The sequence below is a fragment of the Eptatretus burgeri genome, chromosome 3, assembly GCF_056783735.1.
Source record: "Eptatretus burgeri isolate ZD-2024b chromosome 3, Ebu_testis_v1, whole genome shotgun sequence".
NCBI classification, from domain to species: domain Eukaryota; kingdom Metazoa; phylum Chordata; class Myxini; order Myxiniformes; family Myxinidae; genus Eptatretus; species Eptatretus burgeri.
Window position 1 is genome coordinate 121,754,654 of NC_140963.1, and position 27,368 is coordinate 121,782,021.

At 46.4% G+C, this 27,368-nt stretch overlaps 1 protein-coding gene across 1 annotated transcript in view; it reads left to right on the forward strand.

Moving 5' to 3' along the window:
* The window catches only part of LOC147030880 (complement factor H-like), a 374,343-nt gene that overhangs the window by 1,750 nt on the left and 345,225 nt on the right, over positions 1–27,368 (forward strand). Inside the window, exon 2 of the mRNA XM_085875422.1 lies at positions 17,594–17,776. Within this exon, the coding sequence (XP_085731548.1) occupies positions 17,594–17,776 (183 nt within the window). The remainder of the gene's footprint in view (positions 1–17,593; positions 17,777–27,368) is intronic.

The window sequence follows — 27,368 nt, forward strand, 5'->3', positions numbered from 1 at the left end:
TGCCCCCGCTGCACCATCACCACTGCCTGCCCCCGCTGCACCATCACCACTGCCCGCCCCCACTGCACCGTCACCACCACCTGCCCCCACTGCACCGTCACAACTGCCTGCCCCCGCTGCACCATCACCATTGCCCGTCCCCGCTGCACCATCACCATTGCCCGTCCCCGCTGCAGCGTCACCACTGCCTCCCCCTACTGCACCATCACCACTTTCAATATCCTCAGCAACCTCACTCCACAACTGTAACCAACTATTATCTACAAATTTCTCACATTCTGCTCATTGCTGCAAATTATCTATGCGTTCCTTCAACCTCGTAATAACTATCCTCAAGTGAGCTATTTCCTCACATTTCCTGCAACAGGAAGAACCCTCTGCTTTCCCTATTGTTGATATGGCCCACATTGAGCAACTATCACATTTTATGAACTCCTCTTCCTTTCTCCTTTGGTCTCTATTTATGCCCTTTCTTTTTTTTTTAATCCCCATCCTCCCTCAGCCACAACTGACTTAATGTGAAACTTAACACGAGGCCCCCCCCTGCTTCTTTCAATAAACTAACACAAATACCCGCTAAAATTGTTATGAACATAAATACAGCTTTATAAATACAGTTCCACAGTACCTGACACAAATCATGAAAATAAAATACGCAAAACAACACACGAACAAGAAAAAGAACAATCGGAGATTGCAGATCCTCATCAGGACCTCATGTTTATATGTGTACTGTACCGTCCACCGAACAGTGATGACTCCATCTACACCTCACTCTCCGAAAACATGGACCATCTTCTATCTTCTCATCCAAACTCTCTCTTCCTCTTATGTGGCGACTTCAATTGTCATCACGCCAGTTGGCTAGGTGTGGGTACCTCTCTCACCTGCCATGGGACATCAGCAAAAGCTTTCTGTGACTCATTGGGACTGACTCAATCGGTCAACTTCCCGACCCGGATCTCAACCAATGGTACTCCATCTCTTCTGGATCTGATTTTGACAAATTTCCCTGACAATATCTGCTGCTCTTCCTTCGCTCCAATTGGTTCTTCTGACCACGTCCTTGTCAAAGTGGACATCTCTCTGGCTGTTATCAGAGAACCACCTCACCGCCCTCGAGTCTGGCATTTCACTCAAGCCGACTGGCAGGGTCTCGAGCAGCCATCAAACTTACAGACTGGTCTCCTATCACTACTTTCTCAAACATCAACTCATCCTGGGAATTCTTTCAAAGAAACTTGCTCTCCCTCATGCACAGATTTATCCCCTCTCGTGTTCAGTTGTCTTACCCTTCCTCCCGCCCTTGGTTTACTGAAGCTTGTGGCGAGGCAGTTGTCCTGAAACAACTTGCCTTTGCCTCATGGAAAGCAAACCCAACTGAGGGCAATCTCAGTTCTTTCCACAAAGCTCGGAACAAGTGTGTAGCTACCCTCAGGAGAGCCAGAAAACAACATCTTTCTCATCTCAAGTCTGAACTCTCAAACCTCTCTCCCTCCTCAAAATCCTGGTGGCGTTTAATCAAATCTGTTTCTGGTGTATGTTCCCCCTCCATCCCCTCCCTTACCTCAAATGGCCGCACTGCTGATTCCACACGTGATAAAGCTGAATGTCTAAACTCGGTGTTTGCAGCTAAATCTTGTGTCCCAAATCCATCACTATCTCTACCCACTTTACCCAGTCGCACCCAACTGTCCCTGGACTCTGTATCCTTTTCTCCTGACAAGGTGGAGAGCTTGCTTTCAAACCTCGAGTCAGATTCTGCAACCGGTCCAGACGGCATCAGCCCACGTGTCCTCAAAGCCTGCTCTTCTGCTCTTGCTCACCCTCTCTCTGTTCTATTCACCCTCTCATTTTCCCAAGGTCATCTGCCATTTGCTTGGAAATCTGCTAACATCACTGCCCTGCATAAAAAAGGTGCAAAAACAGATCCCTGTAACTATAGACCAATCAGCCTTCTCCCAATCATCAGCAAGGTTATGGAATCCATCATCGCTTCAGACATGAAATCCTTCCTCTTCTCCAATGGCTTGATTTCCAATCATCAATTTGGTTTCAGACAAAGTCACTCTACCCTAGATATGCTGCTACTGCTCTCCCATCAATGGATGGAGGTCCTCAATGCCAGACAGGAAATCCGAGCCGTATCCCTGGACATATCACGTGCTTTTGACACAGTCTGGCACCCTGCCCTACTCACCAAACTCTCTTCCCATGGTATTCAAGGCCATCTCCACTCATGGCTCGCAGACTTCCTCTCCTGTCGCAGTCAACGTGTGGCCCTAAATGGAGTTCTTTCATCCCCTCTTCCTGTGCAGGCTGGAGTTCCTCAAGGTAGCGTTCTGGGCCCTGTTCTTTTTCTGGTTTTCATCAATGATCTCTCGGACTCTCTGGAAAATCCTCTATTTCTCTTTGCCGATGACTCCACCCTCTGCCGTACCATCTGTCATCCCTCAGACCGGCAAGCAGCAGCTTCTTCACTCACTGCCAGATCTGGATAAAATCACAAACTGGTCCAACACGTGGAACATGTCTTTCAATCCAGACAAATCTCACACTCTCACTATGTCTCTTCGAAAGGACCGTTTACAAAACCCCCCATCCACTTTCTCAACAATCCTCTGGAAGAAGTCTTTTCTTTCAAGCTTCTGGGTCTCACTATCTGCCATGACCTTTCCTGGGAAAGTCACATTTCCAACCTTGCCTCAAAAAGCCAGTCGCCGACTGAGAATCCTCCGTCGTGCAAAGTCCTTCCTCGGCCCTCTTGAGCTCCTGACCACTTACAAAGCTTTTGTCCGTAGCCTGATGGAGTACTGCTCTCCCCCTCTGGGCTGGTGCCCCTGCCTCCCACCTTTCTCGACTTCACGCTGTCGAAACCAGGGCTTTTAAGATCATTGGCATCTCCCGCAATGAAGCTGAGTCTTTGGGCCTCTCACTCAATCACCGCAGGTTGGTCGGTGGTCTTTCTGTCTTCTACCGACTCCTCTCCAGCCTTGCCCCCCCTGCTCTCTCTGCGATTTGTCCCCACCACATTTCCACAGGGCGCTCAAGGTCCGCCAACAACCCCCTTCTGGTAAAACTACCAAAATCACGAATCACTGCTCATCTTCACTCTTTCATTCCTCTTTTTTCCCGCCTTTGGAATAAACTTCCTCACTCTATTCTTTCCCATTCTTCCCTCCAGGCTTTCAAAACAGCTGTTCACCACCACCTCTTATCTTCCCCCCATCCAAATCCTCGATCTTTTCTACCCCCGATAATCCACCCAAGCCCACTTCCTTCAATTCTCCTGCTTTCCTTCCTGAAAGTCCCTTTAATGTCCATCTTCCCCTCGCCATGTTCCCCGTCCCATCCCCATCCCTCTCCCTTCCACATTTCACCTGTGTCTGTTCCCCAATGTTTTGTCCCTTCCACTCCCGCCCCTCTTGTCTCATGCCTCATTGCTGTGAGTTGTGTGTTAGCTCTCATACGAGCCTCGACCAAGGTATACAAAAAAAAAAAAAAAAAAAAAAAAAAAAAAAAAGGACTTCTTTTGAGTGGTGTATCTTTATAGGTTTTAGGGTAAATCCAATATGGCTGCCAAACCATGTGACCAATGACATCATATGTATGAACCTTTTCTTCGTCATGGACAGGCGGTCATACGTGTAAAGTTTCGCCTCGATCTGTTCAGCCGCTTTAGAGAAGATTTTTGAAGGTTTTTTTTTTTTTTCTCGAAACAATATGGCTGCCAAATCACGTGACCGATGACGTCATGGAATATTTTTCTGTTGACCATTTTATCCCAAGATGACCCTCAAAAATTTTCATTCTGATCGGATGTGGCATTCTACATATGCAATTATGATGTCATAGCGAGAGCATCTATGACATCATAAAAATCATTTATTCCCCATGAGGAGTGCTTGCTCTGTGCCAAATTTCATTTTTTTCCTTTGTACGGTTTCAGAGATACAGAGGTCCAAAGTTCTTCCGTTTTTCCATTATGGCTGCCACACCACATGACCTATGATGTCATAATTATCATTACACACTCCACATGAGTAGTCGCACCAATGGTGAAAAATTCGTCTCGATCTGACAAGCGGTTGTGGAGAAAAACACGAAAGTTCTGTGTGGACAGACAGACAGACAGACAGACAGACAGACAGACAGACAAACGGACGCAAATGTAATACCCTCCCCTTTGGCGATGGTAAAAAACACACCTCTTTTGTTATGGTCGAGCTTACTCTCTTGCGAACTAGAGGAAGGACATAGATGCCATCAAGAGGGTTCAGCACAGGATTACCAGATTGATTCCGGGCCGAGCTAGACTTAGCTATGACTCGAAACGAGGTGGATCTTGTGTGTAAAAAACAAAAAAAAACATTTTCCATTTTCTTCTTTGCATTTTGTATTGATAAATCAGTGTGGTGTTGATGTCACGCAGGCATGATGGCCTGAATGGCCTTCACTTGTGTCTGATTTCCTTGTATAAGTGTCATCAGTGTCGTCGTCACCGTGTTTTTAATTTTTACCCCGTGGGGTCTTCCACCCCACGGGGTCTCAGCGCCGCTCGCTTTCTCTCTTTCCTTGTGTGTAGTTCATTTGTGCGTCTATTTCTCCATTATTCGTGAACATAGTTGGATGAAAATTGACACGCATATACTAGACAGATGTGCACAGGCGTTAACTGAGCCCAAAGTGTGATTGCGGCCCTTCGGGCCGAGGAACGGCCCATTTTGGCCTATTTTCTTTAAATTGTTATTTCTCGGTTATTAGTGTACAGAACCGAACCAAATTTGACAGGTATATTTTTGAGGTCACTCTGCAGGCATTAACTGAGCCCAAAGTGAGATTATGGCCCTTTGGGCTGAGAAACGGCCATTTCGGCCTATTTTCTTAAAATTGTTATCTCTCGGTTATTAGTGTACAGAACCGAACCAAACTTCACAGGTATATTCTAGAGACCATTCCCCAGACATTAACTGAGCCCAAAGTGCGATTCCGGCCCTTTGGGACGAGAAACGGCCCTTTTATACCATTTTCTTACAATTGTTATGAAAAAAAATAATAATTAAATGCGCTGGGCGATGCCCAACGCAACATTAAGTCGCAAATGATGATATGAAACTAGCCTCACTCTTGTGGGGTGTTCTGGCTTCTTTTTCAGATGTGATGAAAATCTTACCAAATTTCAAAACTATCAATTATATTATCTGTGCTATCGCTCAGCTGAGAGTTGTAAAATGAACTCCCATGGGGTATGTTCACAATTTCAACTTGTTTTTTAATGTTATATTTGCCGGAGGTGGGGGGGTGAAGGAGTAGATGTACCTTGCTTTAATTTTTTGAGGACAGAGGGAAAAAGGACTAAGCAGAAGAAGCAGAGAGAAGAAAGGCTGAAAGAAGCTGAAAGGCTGAGAGAAGCAAAAGGCAGAAGCACACGGGCCAGGCTCACACGAGCAGAGACACAAAGAGCTCGTGAGTGAAGGACAGTAGAAGGCAAAAGAAGGTTTCACGAGCAGTTGGTGTCGAGCTTCTGTGGAAAAAGAACCCTCCTTCCACGAGCGTCGTCCTGCCCTGTCGATCCTCTCAGGTATGAAAGACGAAGAGGGTGAACAGCGGCACCTAATCGATGGGGGCCTGAGGAGGAAGAATCTGAGGCAGAGGAGGGCGAGTGGCATATCAAGCTCGCATATCTGGGACGCCGGCCGGAGAGGACTCGCCAACTTGGTTTGAGCACCTCGGGGACGTGGCTGCGTGTCCCCATCACGTCACATCGCCACTGTCCATCTTCCCCATCCATTTTCCTCCACATTCTCTCGTATATTTGTGTGAGGTGAGAGAGGAAGGAAAAGGCTGCTTTTCTTTTCTCCATACGTTACTTTTATTCTATTTTCAAGTTCTTGTTTTATTCCTTGCCCCTGAGCGAATGATGGCCAAATCTTTTGTATGAGTAAGATTGAAGAATAAGAATACGTGTAATGGTTAAATCTTCTCTTATGCGCCTTTTTGTTTTCTTGCTTGTAGATACTTGCTTTGAAATGATTGCTTGCTTGTGTGTTTGGAATAAGTAATTGTTTGTTGTTATTTTCCAATCTGTCTCGGTTGTCTTTTCCTTTATTGGTCTGACAGTGCACAAGTATAGTTGGACAGAAAGTTGAACCCCAATAATTTGCTTTGTTAGTCAGCGCACACTCAGTGTAACACTTGGTAGTAATCCGAGTGTGTGCTGAGGGCACGTGACCACAATTAGCCGGCCATCCACAGGTAAGGTATCACGCAAAGTAGTGTAACCCTGCCCGGATTGGCCGTGCCAATCGGCGTTCATGGTTGCCGAGCAACCTGCCGATGCACAGAGTTATCTGTGTTTGGGGACTTCAGGAGCGGGCGTTCTGGAGGGACCCAAGTGCTTCCCCTCATGGCAAGCGTCGAATCGCGGATCCGCGACAGTATATTACAGTAATAACAATAATACATAATAACAGGAGTAATAATAAAATATTTGAGTTAAACAACAATTACAATACCTCCTTAGACATTGAGTGCATCCATGTCAGCCTCCCCCATGGTTATATCAGAACAAGCTGATTCATCACACGGTAACGGATGTTTAACCCCAATATGGGGCTGTTCAAAAATTACATAACACTATGTTTTTTAAGGACGCACATATGGACTTGATTAAACCTTATTAATAATTTTTATTCGATGTACGATTGAATATTTCGGGGTCTCTCATTGTGAGTAACACTCGATCCAAACAAAGCCAATTAAATGGAAATCTGACACAACAAGTCTGGACAGTGTATAATCAGCAGAGACCTTTAGGCCTAATGTGTTAGGCCCACCAGAAAACCATAATGGCGGCCATATAATTTTGTTTGGGTCTCATGGTGGGTGGAGTCAATTGACCGATATGGATGTGATCTGTCAGCTGTCCGACCAATGGGAGCACGTTTCAAAAATCTACCAACAACAATAACAACTTTCAATGTCAACCTCAACCTTTTGTAGACCTGCGACATGTCGCAGGTAAAAATACTTTACATAATAGCTTAAGCCTACTTCCGTGCTTTCTTGATGACCCCGTATTAGAGCAAAGCTCAGCACAAACTAACAGAAAATGCAGCCACACTTTTACAGTGCCGTCAATATTCACATCCCTTGACTTTTGTCACATTTTGTTGTTACTGCCTGAATTTAAAATGGATTAAATTTAAATTTTTTTGTCACCGATCTACACAAAATACCCCATAATGACAAAGTGAAAACAAGTTTTAGGAATTTTTTACAAATTAATTGGAAATGAAAAGCTGAGATGTCTTGCATCAAGCAGTATTGAAACACCTGAGTTAATACTTTGTAGAGGCACCTTAGGCAGCGATTAAGCCTGGTGTTAGCTGAGTCATTGGCTTGGATCCAAGGGTCCTGAGTTCAAGCCCCGTTAGCAGCTGAATTAACACCAGGTGGGGAATTATCACTCAGCCTGTCATCCTTCCGAGGTTGGCGAAATGATACCGGCGTGTACCAGTGTTGTGGTATCGGGGCACAGCGGAAAAGGTGTGCCCCAACATAATGATAGCTGCCATATGTAAGAATAATATGACAGTGATTACCGCTTCACATCTTCTTGGGTGTATCTGTATCAGCTTTGCACATCTGGATTTGGGGATTTTCTCCAATTCTTCCGTGCAGATTTGCTCAAGCTCTGTCAAGTTGGCGGGGAGCGTCCGTGAACAGCAATCTTCAAGTCTTTCCACAGATTCTCAATGGGATTTCAGTCTGGGCTTTGGCTGGGGCTCCAGGTGTGCTATCATGTGCCTTTTTCTCAGGAGTGGCTTCTGTCTGGCCACTGTCCCATAAAGCCTGGATTGTGAAGTGCTGTAGAAATTGTTGTCCTTCCAGCAGGTTCTCTCATCTCAGCTAAGGAACTCTGTAGTTATGTCAGAGTGGTCATTGGGTTCTTTGTCATCTCTCTGACAAAGGTCCTTCTTGCCCGGTTGTTCAGTTTGATTGGACAGCCAGCTCTAGGAAGAGTCTGCATAGTTCCATATTGTTTCCATTTCCTAATGATGGAGCTCACTGTGCTCTTGGGAACTTTCAACACTCTAGAAATTGTTTTATACCCTTCCCCAGATCTATGTCTCCTCACAATTCTATATCAGAGTTCTGCAGAGCGTTCCGTGGACTTCATGGCGGTGTTTCTGCTCTGACATACACTGTCAACTGTGGGACCTCATTTAGAAAAGTGTTTTTCGAGAAATCATGTCCAATCAATTGAATTGGCCACAGATGAACTCCAATCAAGTTGGAGAGACATCTCAAGGATGATCAAAGTAAATTGGATGCACCTGAGCTCAAGTTTGAGTGTCATCGCAAAGGGGTTGAATATTCATTGACGCAAGATATTTCAGCTTTTAATTTTTAATTAATCTGTAAAAATTTCTAAAAACATGTTTTCACTGTCATTATGGGCTATTTTGTGTCGATCAGTGACAAAAAAAAAATTAAATTTAATCCATTTTAAATTCAGGCTGTAACAACAAAATGTGACAAAAGTCAAGGGGTGTGAATACTTTCTGAAGGCACTGTAGATACTTCCATTTAGACACAGGGTGCATTTTATCTTGGACTCAGAAAAAGTACTTAACACGGTTAAAATTACTTTTTACAACGTCGATAACTTACCCAGTGCACATTGGTATCAGCTTAAGGAAAGATGTAATTGCAAGCTTATTCAATAGATGGCGCCATTCTCTTCGTATTGTTTCTGGTTTCTGGTTAACAGGGGATGGCTAACTCACCCATTGGCTAATCTCCCTTCTCCCCTACCTGGACACGTTCTGATAGTTTGCATTTTGTTGGAAGTGAGTTTGGTAGGTTTCACCTTCAGCGTGGCCACAATGTCTTGTCACCCGTTGTCGTAAAAATTGTGACATTGTTTTTTATTATAATAGCTGACAATACTGAAGGGTTCTACAAGTTTTACCACATCCATTTGCAGTACTCTTTTACTTTATTGTGTCCAGTGGATCCGTTTATGCTCCATCATTGTCATTACAGAGAATAATTTGTGCCATGTTCTGGAGCATTTGTGGGGTGATATGATTAAAAGGAAGTCTCATTGCTTGTTTAAGGTTTCGTCTTTTAAAGGATTAAAAGGAAGTCTCACTGCTTGAAATCAGTGGTTTTGAAAGGCTGCTGTGCAACAATCTATTTTATGAAGCCCTAAAGGGAATTATCACATGTTGACAAGTCTGGGCTTCGAGGTGGCAAGTCAAGTGACAATCCAGACACTGACAACAATCCCTTGTTCAATGGTCTAATTGATTGTATTACCCATGGTTACGTTCACTCAATCTGAAGAAAGGGGAAAAGGAAACAAATGACCACTCGGCACACAAAGACAATGTCACAAGTTTTTTTAAGTGGTGACAAGACATGCTGGCCACCCTGTACTTGTATTTATTTATTACCGATGCTGGTCCTGTATGTTTACGATTCGTGTCAAAATCATTGCCGTTTAAATGGATCAATATGGAAAACCCATAATTGGGGAAATATGCAGAGCTCCCCAGGTTGTACGACCTGCCTCTCCCACTCGAGGTATTCCGGGCTTGACCCTTGTGTCCAAATCGTTGAGCCTGGACTTCAGTGGACAATAAAATAATTAATACGATTTCCCTTCTGAGGAACTCTAATGCAGGAGGAGGCTATTGAATCCATCAAAGCCTGAGCTCTGTTTGCCAACCTATGGTTGTTTGTTCATACACTGAAATCTACTTTTTAAATGATTAGTATTAAGCAAGGAAGCATCATGTACCATTTTAAATATCTTTGGTAAGACTCGGCCAGGGCTCGAACACCCCGACCTCCCAGACTCAGAGCAAATTGGCACGAATCATGACACCGCCGTGGCTGTTTTGTAATTTTATTTTTCCGCATGTTGAAGGCTCCAGTCACGGACTAAATTATCCTCATCGAGACCAGACCTTAAATAAAAGAACTGCATTGACAGAAAAGTTAAGAAAGAGAGAATAGTCTAAGACAGTGATTCTTAACCTTTTTTGTCATGGACCCCTTTGAGAATCTGGTGAAAGCTATGGACCCCTCCCCAGAAAATTGCACATAAGCACATAAACACAAAATTTTGCATACAATGAATAAATTTATTGTGTAGGAAAATTATTTCCTTCACATACCGTCATAATCGGAATAAAAAAAACGATCTTTACGAAGAATATAGCTCACCTTTTTCATGCAAAAATCAATGACCATTTCCTGAATAAAACTGAAATATATCCAAATTGTGCAAATTAAACAAAAAATAAACTTCAATTCTGCTCAAAAGTACATTTCAGTGAGAAGGCTGTTGTTGTTTCGCTGCAATAAGAAGATGAAATTGTGGAGTGGTCTTTGACGAGGCAACACGCACGTCATGTTTGACATCCAATCGATTTTGACTTTTCGTTTTGATGGTAACAAGTGCTGAAAATCCTGACTCGCAAAGATATGTGGTTGCAAATGGAATCAGAGCTTCCATAGCTCGCTTTGCCAGATGAGGGTAGGCTTGTGTCAAGGAACACCAAAATTCTCCAAGACTCTTTGAGTTGAACTCATGTCGTATCATTTCCTTTGTCCTCAGGCCAATGAGGTCATCTTTGGAAAGGTCTGCATCAGTAATACAGTTTATATCAGCAAGGAAAGGATTACGAATCCACCTTTGAACTTTTAGGTCATCTGAGCAGAAGTAACCTTCGAAAGAGTTCTGCAGTGTTTCCAGGTGTCTGTACATTTCTACCTGCAGAGAAATTGACAGGGCTTTGTCTCTCTTGGCTCCATCCTGCAGAAGCACTTCCTCCAGCATTGGAAAGTTTGCACAGTTGTCTGCCTCAAATCTCCTCTTCTACAGTGGCAGCTTGGCCAAAAGAGCTTGTCTTGTAGGTTTTCAGCAGCATCCATAATGGTGACTGCAGGGCCTTGAATCGAAAGACTTACCACATTCATGTGGCCAAAAATATCCGTCAAATAAGCCAGCCATGAATGAATTCCTCCCTGTCAAACTGTTCCGAGAGTGGACTTTCCTTTTCTCTCAAAAAAGGTGAAACTTCTGCCCTAAGTTCCATCAAGTGCTTCAAGATTTGTCCTCTGGAAAGCCAGCGAGCTTCTGTGTAGTCGAGAAGAACTTCATATTCTGCTCCCATTTCATGACAAAACCTCTTGAAAGTGCGATGATTCAGAGCCCTGGCTCTGATGAAGTTGACAACTTTCACGGCGGTAGACAAGACTTCTTTCAGGATTGTTGGCAGAGTCTTTGATGCCAGTGCATGCCGATGTGGAATACAGTGAGTCACGATGACGTGAGGAGCTTCTTTCTTCACCAGAGCAGTAAAACCAGATCTGTTGCCAAGCATCGCAGGTGCTCCATCTGTGCACAGAGTACCCAAACTTTTCTTCCAGTCAAAGTTTTGCTTGGCAAAGAAATTTTCAACATTTATAAGATGTCAATGGCCTTTGTAGTTTACAAAAGGGGCTCACAAAATAGGAATTCTTCTTTGATGGCATCAGCGTGCACATAATGGATGAAAACAAGGAGCTGGCTACACTGAGAGATGTCAGCACTTTCATCCAGTTGCATACTGAAGGAAATGGTGTCGTTGCCAATTCCTCCATGACCTGCTTCAAAATATTACAAGAAATATCAACTATTCTGGAATGTATGACATCATTTGATAAAGACACTGCTTCACTTTTCTTCCTCGACTCCAATCCACAAACCAGCTCGACCATGTCCAGGGCACATGGCTTTACTAAAGTCTCTCCAATTGTGTGTGTGGCTTCTTTTGTTTGGCAATGCGATAAACAACCTTGTAGGATGCTTCAAGACAAGGCTTTTGTGTTGGGGCAATTCCAAGTTTTGGCAAAGTTCCAACCTTTTCAAATCGAGCCTTCTTTGCACGGAAAAGATCCACACTGTCCGATGTATTTTCAGGATGGACAGACGTGAGGTGCTCCTTCAGCTTTGTTGGCTTCATGCTTCCATTGGAAAGAACCTTGCCACACAAGAAACACTGTGGCTTTTGTGTCCCATCACGTTCAGTGATGGAAGTAAAACCAAAGGATACATAGGCTTCATCGTGCTTCCTTTTCTTCGACATTTCCAACTTAAGCGAGGTCTGCAAAAATAAATAAATAAAAAATAATAACTAATAATATCAATAAAATAAATAAAACACTGTGATTTAATTTATACTCGCATAACCCGCGCTCTGCACGACATGTTGGGGTGGGTGTGTTTGAGAAAGGAACTGATGCAGAGTATCAGTAGTAATTTTACTTTAATGCAGTAAGTGGAATGCGATTTCACTGTTTCAGAACCATTTTATTTACTTTTTTTTGTACCATGCACCTCATATGGTCTTTGAGATAATGTAAGCTGAATATCACGTTACTCGAGCGCAGAACAAAGTCGAAGATAGCGCGACACGAAACCACAAACTCGGAAATAATATATAAGATGGAAAACAGTAACCAGTGAACAAAAATTCTGTGTGGTGCAGAAGAACTAATTAAATTAATATGTTTCGGCCAGCTGTGTGTACGAAACATAATTGAGGCATGCTTTTCATTAAATGTCGGATCTGCTGGATCAACTGCCGGTCACACACAAAACAAAACAAAAACACATTTTTCGTGACTGGATCAAAAGGCACCAACAATGGCATGCTCAAAGGAATTGTTCACTAATCCTGGGTACATGATATGTCAACATGAGCACACATTAAGAAAGAGTCCCCTGAAATATTGTTGCGAATTTGGAAGCTTACTGCACACAACATATAGGTCCTATAAATCAGTTATATCAGAAAGTATGTGTTTCTAGTTAGGGTTCCATCCGATGTTTAATGGGTGATTAATTGTATGTGCGCTGTGAGTTATTTTGATAGTTATGATTTAAATTACCAACAACCACAACAATGACACCTGCCCTCGCTTCCTTCCACCATCATCCAGCGGCACCATTGCACGCGTGCGTGTCAGCATGTACGTGGGCAGAGTCCAGTGTGCAAGGCAGGGTTTCTCGAGACGTTGGTGTGCTGGCTTCGCCACAAATATGGGCACAAGCGTTACGCTCTGGCTTCGCCCCAAATATGGGCACAAGCGTTACTCTCTGGCTTAGCCCCAAATATGGGCACAAGCGTTACTCTCTGGCTTAGCCCCAAATATGGGCACAAGCGTTACTCTCTGGCTTAGCCCCAAATATGGGCACAAGCGTTACACTCTGGCTTCGCCCCAAATATGAGCACAAGCGATATGCTTTGGCTTCGCCCCAAATATGGGCACAAGCGTTGCACTCTGGCTTAGCCCCAAATATGGGTACAAGCGTTTCGTTCTGGCTTAGCCCCAAATATGGGCACAAGCGATATGCTTTGGCTTCACCTCAAATATGGGCACAAGCGTTGCACTCTGGCTTAGCCCCAAATATGGGCACAAGCGTTACACTCTGGCTTCGCCCCAAATATGGGCACAAGCGATATGCTTTGGCTTCGACACAAATATGGGCACAAGCGTTGCACTCTGGCTTAGCCCCAAATATGGGCACAAGCGTTTCGTTCTGGCTTGGCTCCAAATATGGGCATAGAGCGTTCTCTATGCCCAATGAGGGAGTGCGAGCGGGGGATAAGAGAAGCACGCGTGGGCTAAACGACAGAGAGTTGAGAGAGTGGTTGTTGAGAGTTGTCTTCTGGTCTTGAGGGAGTTGAGAATTATTTGCTGGTCTTTGGGCTTCGGACGTCTGGTGGTCTTCTGAAGCCAGTCGTCACCTTCCTGGGGTCCCGCCAACAGAGCGTCTTCTCTTGTGGCCTGTGTGCCTGCGAGCCTGTCCCGCGAGGAATGCCTGCCTGGGCTTGAAGCGGCATTGTGTGGGTCGTTCGGGTCCTGCCACACCGAATCATCGAAGACCCCACGAGGCGGAGAGGTCTGAGAATAGGCTCTGACCTCCAGCCCACCTTTCCTCGAGCTGGAGGCCTCCAATAAAGACCTGATGGGTCCGTTTCTTTTTGGGTGTATGTGTGTGTGTGTTTGTGGCGCCAGTCTATTTAGTAAAACTGCATCAGTCCTTGTACATAAATTGCTATTCCTTCAGTATTCGGTTAACTCTGCCTTCTTGCGTGCTCCTCTGCCCCATTATAAATAGATATCCCTTTTGTTAAATGTTCCAGCTCGTTTCTGTGTTTCTTTCATTGGCTTGGCATGGTGTGTGTTGAGAAATAGTGAGGCCGTAAATTGTTCATTTGGTCCGACGGGCCTTGGTAATCTCCGCTCGGGTTACGCACGGTTCGGGCTCGGTAAAGGCTCGTTCCGCTCGAGGTCCATCGAGGGTGTGAATTCCCTGGGAGCTTTGTCCGTGTGGGTAATTTGGTATATTGAAGATTGGCAATTGACCCTACCCCACGCGGTCGAATTATTGGCGATTCATGGTCCAGTAAGGGACCCGTGCCTTTCGGACTTATCCAAAAGGCGCGACCTCAATTCCGGTGTGTTCGGTGGAGCCGACTCTTCTGCTCCCTCTCGCGTTCGTGCTCGCCACCGATACCCGGCCCCGTAACAATATGAGACAAGCTCAATGATTCTACTCCAAATTAATGATAATACCCGGGTATGGGGTATGTAAATATCTTTGAATGGAAGGAAATGGAGAAAAACATGGTCCCCCAATATTTATATTCAGTTTCATGCATTATTTATCTCTTAAAATATGGATGAAAGATATACAACATATTGTAATGTAAAAAAAAATGCAGATAAAAAACATGGCAAGCAAGAAGGAAAATCAGAGCCAGTGCGTGATTCAGGTGAATGGAAAAATTATATTGATGGGTAATTGAATATCCAGTGTAATTGTGTAGGAAAAAAAAACATGTATCTGAACATACTATAAAGTTTTAAACCTCACCAGTATATGAGAAGGTTCCTGAGTCATGACAAACCGTGGAAAGTGAGAAATAAGCACTTAATTATGGAGTGGCACTGGGTGGCGGTCATGCAGACGATGATACCAAACTGTAAACACGAGGTCTAGTGGCCAGTGCTAAAATCTGGGGCAGGGTACATTTTCTTCAATTTCTATCGATGGGAACTATTCCAGAAGTCATAACTTGACGACGATGATGACTGTATGTTACCTGACTGTGTACATTCAGTAGTATCCCATTTCAACCTACCTTACAGATATACTAGCCTTCATTAAGCAAGAATAAGTACATAACATCCTGGACATAGACAAAAAATAAAACTTTTTATAAAAAGCTAGCGAAAATAAATTTTAAATAATTTTTATGTGCCTGGTTCACGGACCCCCTGAAGCCCATCCACCGACCCCAAAGGGGTCCATGGACCACAGGTTAAGAACCCCTAGTCTAAGAGTTTTTGAGGAAGTAAAAAAATTGCTTTTTTAAGAGGGGAAGGTCATACATGTTTGGGAAGACATGAGAAGGTAGAGTTCCAGAGTTTGGCAGTGGAGGGGAAGAGACAAACATCAAAACAGCCCACCCTTGAGTTACCATTGGTCACACAATAATCATGTGATGTGGCTTGTCAAGTATTCCTTGGTCTCACTAATGGGGGAGGTACACAAGCAGCAAGTTCTTGCGAGCAGAAACCGAAGTAATATCAGAGAGAGAGAGAGAGAGAGAGAGAGAGAGAGAGAGAGAGAGAGAGAGAGAGAGAGAGGGAGAGAGATAGAGATAGAGATAGAGATAGAGATAGAGATAGAGATAGAGATAGAGATAGAGATAGAGATAGAGATAGAGATAGAGATATAGGAAGAAATCGAGTTTTTGAAGCATTAAATTTAACTTGATTACATTTGCCTCACTGGGAGATCTTGTCCAAATCCGAATTTAAAGAGGTGGCTGTGATGAAGCAAGATGGAGATTGAGTGCGTGAAGATGGGGCAGATGGGAAAGACATGGAGGAATGTAATGTTGAGTCATCAGCGTACGAGTGCATTTGGTTATTTGTGGAAGAAAGAAGTTCACTGATAAAAAGAAGGAAGAGTGTTGGGGACAGAACGGAACCTTGAGGTACACTGCTGTTGATGGGGATGGGGGTCGATGTTGAACCATCAACAATTACGGAGATAGGGCGGTCAGAGAGAAAGCTCATTATGAGAGAGGAGAGTGAAGGAGGAAAGCTGAAAGAGGGAAGCTTGGATATCAGACCCCGATGCCAAACTCTGTCAAAGGCTTTTGAAATGTCAAAACCTGCAACAAAGGATTCCCCAAAGTCTCTTAAAAAAGAGGCGCAGACATTCGTAATGTAAGAAAGGATATCACCAGTAGATCTTGCCTTGCGAAAGCCGTATTGGTGGTCAGATAGAAGATTGTGAGATTCAAGATGCTTGAGAAAATGGGAATTGAGAAGACATTCAAAGTTTTTGGAAAGAGTAGAAGTCAGAGCAATGGGACAGAAGTTAGAAGGGTTTGAACAATCACCCTTCTTTAAAATAGGCTGGACTGAGGGATGTTTCCAGGTAAGAGGAAAAGTTTGAGTTTTTTTAATAAAAACAAAACAAACAAGCAAGCAAGCAAGCACAGGTGCAAGTTCTGAAGCACATTCCTTCAAGACATGGGGAGGACTGCCAACTTACCCGTAGGCCTTGCTTATGTCCAGAGAGGAGTATTTTTTTGACTGCATGAAAAGAGATCGGGAGGGATATAGGATTGGTGAGGGGAGCATCAGGGGGAAATGGAATGTTGGAGTCATCCAGTGTGGAGTTAGAGGAGAAAAGAGAACCAAAAAGAGTTGCTCTATCGGTCGGAGAGACAGCAATAGTATCATCGGAATGGAAAAGCGAAGGAAAGGTAGAGCGACAGAAGTTGTTCGAGATACTTTCGACTAAGGACCAGAAAGATCTATTCGAGGAAAAAGATGAGAGGTTGTCACATTTTTTTTTGGACAAAGGAATGCTTCGCTTAACGAATAACATGCTTGCAATGATTTCTGGCAGATATGAAAGCTGGATGTGAATCTGAGGAAGAAGAGTTTTTCCATTTCCGATATGTGAAATCCCTTGTACAAATGGCTACAGAGCAGGAATTATTGAACCAAGGATTGGGAGGAGAGATAGACTTGAAAAAGAATGGGATACAAGCCTCCATTCCTGCAACAATAACCTCAGCTATATGTTCAGCAGAGAGTGATGATGATGTAATAACCTCATACATGTGACGTCATCTTCCATATCTTTAATGCACTACCACATAGGTTGTGTGAAAGCCTGAGTCACAGTACCATGTTAGTCCATTAATCTTTATGAAAGGTGTGAACTTGATTCATGTTCAATCAAATAAGTTCATCAAATGATGATGATGTGAATCACAAAACCAAGCAGTGCAGGTGTTAAACTTGGGGGACATATGGAATCGGAATACCTCCCTCTCTCATTTTCTCCCCCTTTTCTTTTGTACATATTGTTCTCAATTTATTGCATTGATCTTTGAAGCAATGATTATGGATAATAGTTTATAATTTTTGTATGACGATGGGGTAATCTTTCACAGTGTCTGTATTTCACGCTTTCCCTTGAAACCCCTGCCCCCAGATGGATGTGGCAAACTTAAGAGGGTGGAGAATGCCATCCCAAGGTCAGATCCAAAAGGTGATTTGGGAGAGATTGTGGAATTTCAGTGTAATGAAGGGTATCTGAAAAGGGGCCGATTAGCATATACCTGCACTGCGGAGGGCTGGCAACCTTTTGCATCAAGGAGACCAGGATTGTGCATTCGTAAGTCTTTTATTATTTATTTGTTTGATTTCACTTCACTTGATTTTTCTCCATTTAAATTTAGCCTTTTTCAAACGTAAATACTTTTGCAATATGTGTGCACAATCAGTATGCTGTGTGATGCATGAAACTGGCTTGAAGATCCAATCGGATCGATAATGGACTTGTAGAGGTACCCACACCTTGTGCGGATGGACAAGAAGATTACAATGGTGTACAATATGATGGGGTTACTTCTGGGTGGGGGGGGGGGGGGTCGATTCTATCGATGGACAGACAGACAGAAAATACAACATATATGTATATACAAAACAAACGAGCAAAGAAGCACAGGTGCAAGTTCTGAAGCACGTTCCTTCAAAACATGGGTGTAATGTGTCATGTCAACACATGGGTCCTCTGGTTTAACCTCCCTCAGACTGATGCCTCGTCCTGCATGCCAAATGCCAGTGTGGTAGTTCACACGTAAAAGTGTTGTTGGCGGTGGTGTATGTGGCATTGCACCCTTCTGTCCAGTTTAATATACATACACACACACACACACACACACACACACTCTCTCTCTCTCTCTCTCTCTCTCTCTCTCTCTCTCTCTCTCTCTCACTCTCACTCTCACTCTCACTCTCACTCTCACTCTCTCTCTCTCTCTCTCTCTCACTCTCACTCTCACTCTCACTCTCACTCTCACTCTCACTCTCACTCTCACTCTCACTCTCACTCTCACTCTCACTCTCACTCTCACTCTCACTCTCACTCTCACTCTCACTCTCACTCTCACTCTCACTCTCACTCTCACTAGTGGGAAACCCATGGACATAGAATGTCTGACATGACATTTGGACATCTTGAGTTATATGCTGCATGGAGAGTGTTCCAAAATGGGTACTGGCAATTTATCAGATCCAGAAATGATGTATAATGTACACAATTTATTTACTTCACATAACACGTGAATACATCAAATGTGAATGCATGTCCATGCACATGTGAAATATAGTTTGTTTATGAATCCCAGATATCTGAAATGGCTGTGCTTGGAGAAAGCTGAATTACAACTTTGGATATTTGTCTGTCTCTGTCTCTGTCTCTCTCTCCCTGTTGCTGCTGGTTGCATCATTGGTTGGGATGCAGTTATGCCGCTGATGCAGTGTCCCCCTTACCAGTACACTGGTACTCATTTTGCCGACCTCGGAAGGATGACAGGCTGAGTCAACCTCCTGGTGTATTTTAATTCAGTGGCCAACCGGGCTTGAACTCAGGACCCCAGGATCCCAAGCCAACATCAGGCTTGGATATTTGTCTCGGAAATGATATTTTCCATCATTAGCTTTATAAAGTTGTTGCAGTTGAGCAGATACGGCAAGTAATGGAGGTAACTGGACTTTCCCCTTGGAACAACAAAGTGTAACTCCATTTCCTATCCCTGTTGATTCATTTGTGGAATGTTTCGCAGAACAGTACACGCACAGTGAGATCATAGGACCGCAATTATGCTCTTGTACAATATTATCAGACACTTTGTCTGATTCATTACAGATGCTGTTGTCTATGTTTGCTGAGCACGCATTACCCTCCAAAGTTTTCATTGCGCAGCATCCTGTGCATGTCTGTGTTGAAGTTGATCAGCCATCTCATTCTCCGGCCTCATTCTTTTTCTTTGTGCATCTGTGCAAGTCTCTTTTAAAGTTCTTCAGCTGTTTCATTCTGTTCCCTCATTGTTTTATTCATTTTGGAAATGGAAGTTCCAAACACAATATGTCCTCTGGTTTTACCTCCCTCAGACTGATGCCTCGTCCTGCATGCCAAACTAACGCCTATGTGGTAGTTTACAGGTAAAAGTGTTGTTGGTGGTGTCTGTGGCATTACACCCTTCTGTCCAGTGAAAACCGAAATTAGTCTTTTCGTTCATGCACAGCATACAAAAGGACATTTTAAAAATGAAGATTTAAAATAAACTTCTTTAAAGTCCATATGGACATAACTTGTAAAATACGAACGAAAAAAGATCTCTCAGGAATTTTCCTTCCAATGCCTATTTATTTCACATAGTACATGTGATTTGCATGTCCATGCACATATTGTTACGAATCTGGCAGCCATGAGCACACAACAGACAGGTCCCCGTAGCTAAGTTATTTCGTTAAGTGTATGTGTATAGTTAGAATCCATCCCCTGTGTCGAATGGGTGATTAAATGTTCGTGCGCTGCGGAATTATTTTGATAGTCAGGGTTTTCTTTAACATTTTCACAACAACAACAACAACAACAACAACACCTTCGCTCCATCCTGACGCCATAACGCTCGCAGTGGGTGGAGTTCAACGAAGGACTTGGCGTCTCTCTCGACCAATCAGAGAGATGTGAGCGAGTTTGCCGTCAGTCGGCCAATGAGAGTCCACACAGGACAATGTTACTCCTCTTCCTGTTTGAGGGGCGGTCCACCGTGACGCCCGCCACGCCCCCCCCCGGTCCAATCAGTGGACTTGGCACCCCTTTTGGCCAATCACGGGTGTGACGAGCGCATTTGTGCACGAAAACCGTCCAGTGAGGGGGAGCGGGTCAGAGGAGGCGGCTCCTCCCCTCGGGAGAAGGAGTGAATAACTGTTTGGCGCGATCCGACTGGAGAGGATTGGTTTTGGTCTGCCGGATCGCCCCGGATCGCCTGGCCTTTGCTGCTGGCGCTCGCTGCCTCGTCTGCGCTCGTGCTGGTTGGCGTCCGCCATTCATCCTCCGTCCCGGGTACTTGGAGTGGCATCGTGGTTGCAGGTTCGAGTCCCGCAGGTCCAGGACATCAAAGACCACACGGGGTGGACAGGTCCAAGATAGCTCTGGTTTCCAGCTCATCTTCCCTCAAGCTGGGAACCTTCAATAAAGTCCCGACAGGGTCCAGTTCTTTGGGTGTGTGTCTGTGTGCGGGCCTGTCTTGTCAAGTAGAATTGTTAAGTGCTTTTGCTTGTACATTATTTACATTTCATGTTCAGTTGTAATCTGCTCTTTGTCTCCCTTCCTGGTTTTTGCCAATTATTATTGTAAATAAATTCCCCTCTTGTTGAATGTATCTGCTCGTTTCTGTGCTTCTTTCATTGGCTTAGCACGGTGCGTGTTGGGAAATTGGGAAATGGTAAATTGTGCATTTGGACAGACGGGTCTTGGTAACCATCCGCTCGGGTTACGCACGGTTCGAGCACGATAACAGCTCGTTCCGCTTGAGGCCTGCCGAGGGTGTGAATTCCCCGGAAGCTTTGCCGCGTGGATACTTAGGTCAATTGAAATTGGCAATAGACCCTATTCCACGCGGCCAAATTATTGGCGATTCACGGTCCTGCAAGGGACCTGTGCCTTTCGGAGTTCTCCAAGAAGCACAATCTAGATTCCCGGTGTTCAATGGAGCCGACTCTACTGCTCCACCTCGCGGTCCTGCTCGCCGCCGAAACTCGGCTCCACAACAATTGGTGATCAGGAGTGCGATTCGGCCCTCCGCCTCTGTGGAGAAATTCACGGGATTCGGATCAGGGGTGTAGGGAGCAACCCCCCCCCCCGTGCCCCCCATAATTGTGAGCGAGTGAAATTTTATTCTCAACACGCAACATGACGAAACAAGATGGGCTGAAGCAGGTGGGTTTAGAGGTAAGTGTAGTAGAATCCATCGTCCACGACACCACCATGCAGCTTGACCATCCCCCACAACCGGACCCAGAGGTCATAATGGGCGCGGTGGGAGCGGCGGCGCAATAGTGCCCCCTCCGTCAAATTCCCCCCCCCCCCGGTCCCCAGCGAAACCGCGACCGATCATGGCGGATCGGCTTCGTCGGGGCCACTTGACATGAGCCAGCTATTGGAAATTTTGATGCACAAAATGGATGCAAACACACAGGATTTGCAAAGAAAATGGATGCGATGGAAAACACAATGGACGCGAATGCGCGATATGCAACGAATGGATGCAAGCATGCAAGCGTTGGGAAGCTGAATGGATGAGATGAGGGGTGATATGCGAACACAGCGAGGGGAAATGCAGAGCATGGGGTTAAGTCTCCAGGCGGGGCAAGAGGCAATGAGGGCGGACTTGGACGAGGTGAAAGGTGAGATGCAGACAATGGAATAAAACATGGCGGAGGAGATCAGCACTGTACGTGGGGAGATGACCAAGTTAAAAAGGAGTGTGGAAAGTGTTTGGTCCGCGATGGAAGCGGGTAAGGAGGACGTAATGGACAAAATAATGATGGTTGGACGAGAGGTAGACAAACTCGGGTAAGGGGTGAAAGAAATTAAAAAAGGACAAGGGAAATTAAAGAAGGAAATGGAAAAGAACACGACGGCGATAGAAAAGTTAAAAGAAGGCCAGCAGGAAACGAGGGGTGAATTGGAAGCCGTGAAAGAGGGATGTAAATTAAGACACAAGGAAATGATGGGAATAGTTCGAGAATTGGGACGGAAGGCAGAGGCAGAGACGCAGGAACTGGGAGAACTATTGGAGAAACACATGGACGAGACGAAGGAAGAATCGGCAGAGACACAAGGGGAAATAGAACGGGTGAGGGGAGAGTTAAATAAAGTGAAGGATGAGCAGGCGCAGATAGAGGGGAAGGTAAAGGAAATTAAGACGTAGCTCGTGGAATGTATTGAGACCCGATGCAAGAGGCAGGATGGCCTCCTTAAGGAACAGAGGGAGAAAATACGCTCCCTCGAAGCAGATCGCGACCAGGTGAGCCCGATGAGACCGAACGAGGTAGGACAGTTGCATGACGCGAGGGCGTGCATGCCGAGTTTGGGGGGGGGCAGAGATTTTGGGGTCTCTTGGTCTAATACAGGCCCCCAGTATGATTGCCCCAGAATGTATGCGGAATGCGAGCGGGATGGCATGGGGGAGTACGCAAGATGGTGCGGGGTGTGCACCGACCCAGACGGGGGTGACGAACGGTCCGGGCGAATGGCTCGGGCTCCGCTGGGTTAGGGCACTGCTGGAATCTGTGGGGTCCGGCCCTCCATTTGTCCCTCAGGGACTGGTGAGTGGGGTTCGGAACCCGAGAGGCCGGACGGCGCCGCTGGCTCCGTACGACGGAAAGACCGACTTGAGGGCGTATTTGGCCCAGTTTGACCACGTGGCCAGGGGTAACGGCTGGGGTGTGGAGAAGAGTGGGGTCCTCCTTGTGGCGGCGCTGCGCGGCGCGGCGGCCGTGGTCCTGACCATAATGCCCCTGGGAGGGATAACGTTGGCAGGCCTCCGTTTGGCCCTAAATAACCGATTCGGAGTGGAACAGCAGAGCGAGCTTGTTAAAGCTCAGCTCAGTGGGCGTAAATGGCAACCCCATGAGAAAATTGGTGATTTGGCATACGACATTCACCGCGCGGTGGGGATCGCGCATGCAAACATGGCGCCGCTCTACCAGGAAGACCTTGCCCTGGACTATTTCATCCAGGCTCTTGCGGGCACTGACAACGGGGCCCTGCTGATAACATTTCGCCTGGAAAACCTCCAGAAGGCAGCTGACGTTGCCGCCCGATGGGAGGCAGCAAAGCCGCCGGCTATAGGATCCAAGCGATATGCGTTAGCTGTCCGTCAGGTGGGCCCTGTGGACAACCATGCACCGGGAGCTGGTGTTGGTCTTGGCTCCCGAGTGGAGCTGGAGGGAATGGTCCGGGACATGGTCGACCGCCGGTTAGCAGGGTCTGGGCCATGGCAGGCGGCTCACCGGTGGACATGTGATGGGCCATTGCCGGATACCCCATTTCGGAATGAGGGGGGGAGGGGGGGTATAATTTGGAATACCTGAGGCATGCACCTCACCCGGTGAGGTGTTCTAACTGTGGCAAGGTGGGCCACCTGCAGCGGCAGTGTAGAGCCCGCGCAGGGAAAGGCCCTGGCCCCCCAGACCACCAACTCCACCCCGTGCAAACCGGAATAGCTGCCCCCCCACCCCCCAGTCACAGGAAACGAACAAGTGCCGAGCATATAGGGTCGTGTTCGGCAGACCCAGATGGGGAAGAGCCCTCAGAACTGCGACAGGTCATTTATTGTGGCCAAATTGGCAGTGGTAGTTTAGCAATTAGGTGCAAAATTGCCGGCGTCGTGGTAGACGCCGTTGTGGACACAGGAGCCAGTGCCAAGATCATCAGCCCTGTGGTCCTTAATTTAAGTGTGGACGGGTGGGATGAGATCCACCATCTGCAAACTCATAGTTTGCAGCTAGCTACCGGGGCAACGGCCCCCATCATAGGGCGTGGTTTTGTGACCCTTAAATTTAGCACGGTCAAAAGGAGAATTGAGGTTTGGGTGGTGGATGTGTGCGACCCATGCTTAATAGGGTTAGATGTGCTGACCGCCGGTGGTTGTAAAATCGACTTGGGCCGAGGAGTCATGCAGTTGGGTGGTGAAGAGTTGCCGTTTGGGGGCTTGAGCACGGATGAGAAGGTAGAGCTGGAGGATGCCAGCACCGTGGTCATCCCCCCGGGTGCCGAGGCAGTAATCCCACCACCTTGGCGGGCACACCCAACCTGGCCGGGCTCCTGCGGCCTGGCCGAGCTACTGGCGGGGCAATCGACCCCGGGTTTAGTCGTGGGCCGTACCCTGGTAAATACCGACGGGCCCATCGTGCCCGTCAGGGTAATAAATGTGAGCACAGAACCACGCACTATAGGACGGGGCATGAAGGTGGCACATTGCACCCCAGTGGTACGAGTCGCAGAGCTGAGGGACGAGAACATCGAGTTGGACCGGCCCCAGAGGGGGTCTCCAGAGCCCGTTACGAATTGGCCCGATCCCATTTGCGTGATGGTAAATCGGAGAAGTGTAGATTTGGAGGACGCCCAGCGGGAGGCCTTACACAAACTGGTCAACCGACACATAGAAATCTTCTCCTTGTCACCCGAGGATATTGGACGTACGGGCCTGGTGAAACATCAGATCCACACCAATGGGGCCGGGCCTGTCCGTCAGCCCACTCTATGGCTCTCTTGGAGCAAGAGAGAGGAAGCTGATGAACAGGTAGAGAAGATGCTAAATGCAGGTGTCATTGAGCCCTTGGGAAGTCCTTGGATGTCACTGGTTGTGTTGGTAAAAAAGATCAAGATGGGACCATGGGCCCTTCCCCGTAGTGTCTACGTGGACTGCCTGAGACCCGATAAGGGTAACCTTACGCCCTCATGGATGGATCAGACCGTAGTAGCTGGAGCCAGGACCACTGCTCCCGCGGAGACGCAAGGCTCTTAGAGCCTTGCCCCGAGTACACGGCCCCAGCAGGGATGTGGCAGACATCCTGCTGGGGCATACGAGCATTAGTGAGCGGAATGGGATTAGCTAAGATAGACCGGCCTCATGGGGGCATGAGCTGTCCTCCATGGGGCCCGTGGACTAGTTATTGCGAAAGTCGGTTAGATTTAGAATGGGAAATGGATTTTGGGAGACATGGACAGACATAGAATGTGTAGTGGGGACGTAGATGAGCTACATAGAATTAAAAGGAATGTGCATTAGAATAAGGGGCGACGAGGGAGCATGAGATAGATAGGGGAACATAAGTCGAGTGTTGGTGTGAAAATAAAAGTGATCAAAAGAAGCATGTTGAATGAATGTGGGTCAGCGGGCCCAAGTGTGAGTGGAGTGAATGTAGAATGCATGGTGCGAATGAATGAGTGGGGGAGGAGTGAATTCCACCCAAATGACCCTGGGGTCAGTGTAATGTTAGTTGGTGGATTCGTTAAATTTACCAAAAGGAGGTCGTTTTGTTGTTGGTGTGGAAAGAAGGCTCGAAACCTTTTTGAAGGGTGCAGGAGTCCATGGAGCGGCTGGGAGCGTGGCTGTCGAAAGGTGAGTATTGAGTAGAGAGCACCGCGGGCACCGGACTAGTCGGCCAGAGTAGGCCAAGGGTCCAAGGGACCGGGATAGTGTAGAGGGCACGGGCGACCTGCGGAACGGGACCCGTAGTGCCAAAATGCCACGTGGGCATCGGAGGGAGGCAATGCCGGGAAGGTCAACCCCCCGCATTCATAGGGAGCAGGTAGGCTCGGAGACAGCCTCAGGGCCCAGGGGTGCCGTAGTTAGAGTTCGGCAGAGGGAAATCCCTGCCAAGTGAGCCACGCTGCACAGCCATGAAATTGTGCAAGGGCACGAGTGAAAATTTGTGGGCAGGGCCCAAATTAATAATGGACACCAACACGGGCGACGGGAATCATGGTTTCAAGAACCAGTAGTTTAAAGTGACAGGCGTTTTGAAAATCCCCAGGGATAGTTTAAGGTTTAATAAAGGATTAGGGTAGATAGTAAACTTGTACCCCTTCGCACCATCCATCCCTTCGCTCTCCGTAGGCTGCTGGACCCACCTTGGAAAGATTGCTGTAATCTGTAGGAGGCTATTCTGAGGCTTTGTTGGGCCTCGAGACAGGACACTAGTCTCTTCCTTCTTCCCCTCCAAAAAGGATTTTAAGGGTTGGGAGTAAGCTCGGTGGACAGGATAGGTTAGCCGGGCAAGGACGATAGGAGGGTTGGGGACAAGCAATTGTAAGTAAAAAAAATAAGAATAAAAAAATTAAATAAAAAGGGGCTAAATTTTGTTGTTTTCTTGTTGCAAATTAAGGGAGTGGGTATGGACAGAGACAGGCAAAGGCGATAGGTTGGGGGGAGACAGTAGGGTAGGTCCGAGCGCGTTTTCAGAGCAGCCGGCACCACCGTACTCCCTCCAGAACCTCACGGGACCACACCAGAGGCCGCCCAGCTTCATATGCCGGCCTGTTGTGCTACAGCTGCTGGTCCGCATCGCCTTGTCATGCCTTGTTTGCCTGCCTTTGTCATGACCCCAGGCCTGCGACCCTGTTTGCATTGCCCCATGTCACCATCCATCCATGTGCGCCAGGACCATCACCCAGCAAGTGTTTTGCAAGGACTGCCCTGCAGGCAGCCTCACTACGGGACTGCATTTGAGCAGCCCGTGCATCCATTTTGTGTTTTTTTTTGCATCCATCCATTCCACTGTGCCAGAGACTTCTTTCAAGCCACAAATAACTGTTGACTTACTGTGCCCTTTTCCCCACAGATGACAGGTCCTGAGCCATGGTTAGTTGAAATATTAGTTGATTGTAAATAAGTTATGAACCCACCTGTATGTCTGTCTTAGCGCCGGCAATGTAGTTAAGTTGTCTTTGTGAGTCTGTTAGTTCGTTACGCAGCGCACTTGGTTATTTTTGGGACACGTATAAAAAAAATGTCACACTCAGGGATCCGTAGGTAAATCGTACTTGGGGAGAACTGAAACATGCTGGTCACACGCAAATTTGACGACTCGGGACGAGTCTGTAAAAAGGGGAGGGAGCAGTGTTACGAATCTGGAAGCCATGAGCACACAACAGACAGGTCCCTGGAGCTCAGTTATTTCGTTAAGTGTACGTGTATAGTTAGAATCCATCCTCTGTGTCTCATGGGTGATTAAATGTTCGTGCGCTGCGGAGTTATTTTGATAGGGTTTTCTTTGACATTTTCACAACAACAACAACAACAACACCTTCGCTCCATCCTGACGCCATAATGCCCGCAGTGGGCGGAGTTCAACGAAGGTCTTGGCGTCTCTTTTGACCAGAGAGATGCGAGCGAGTTTGCCAT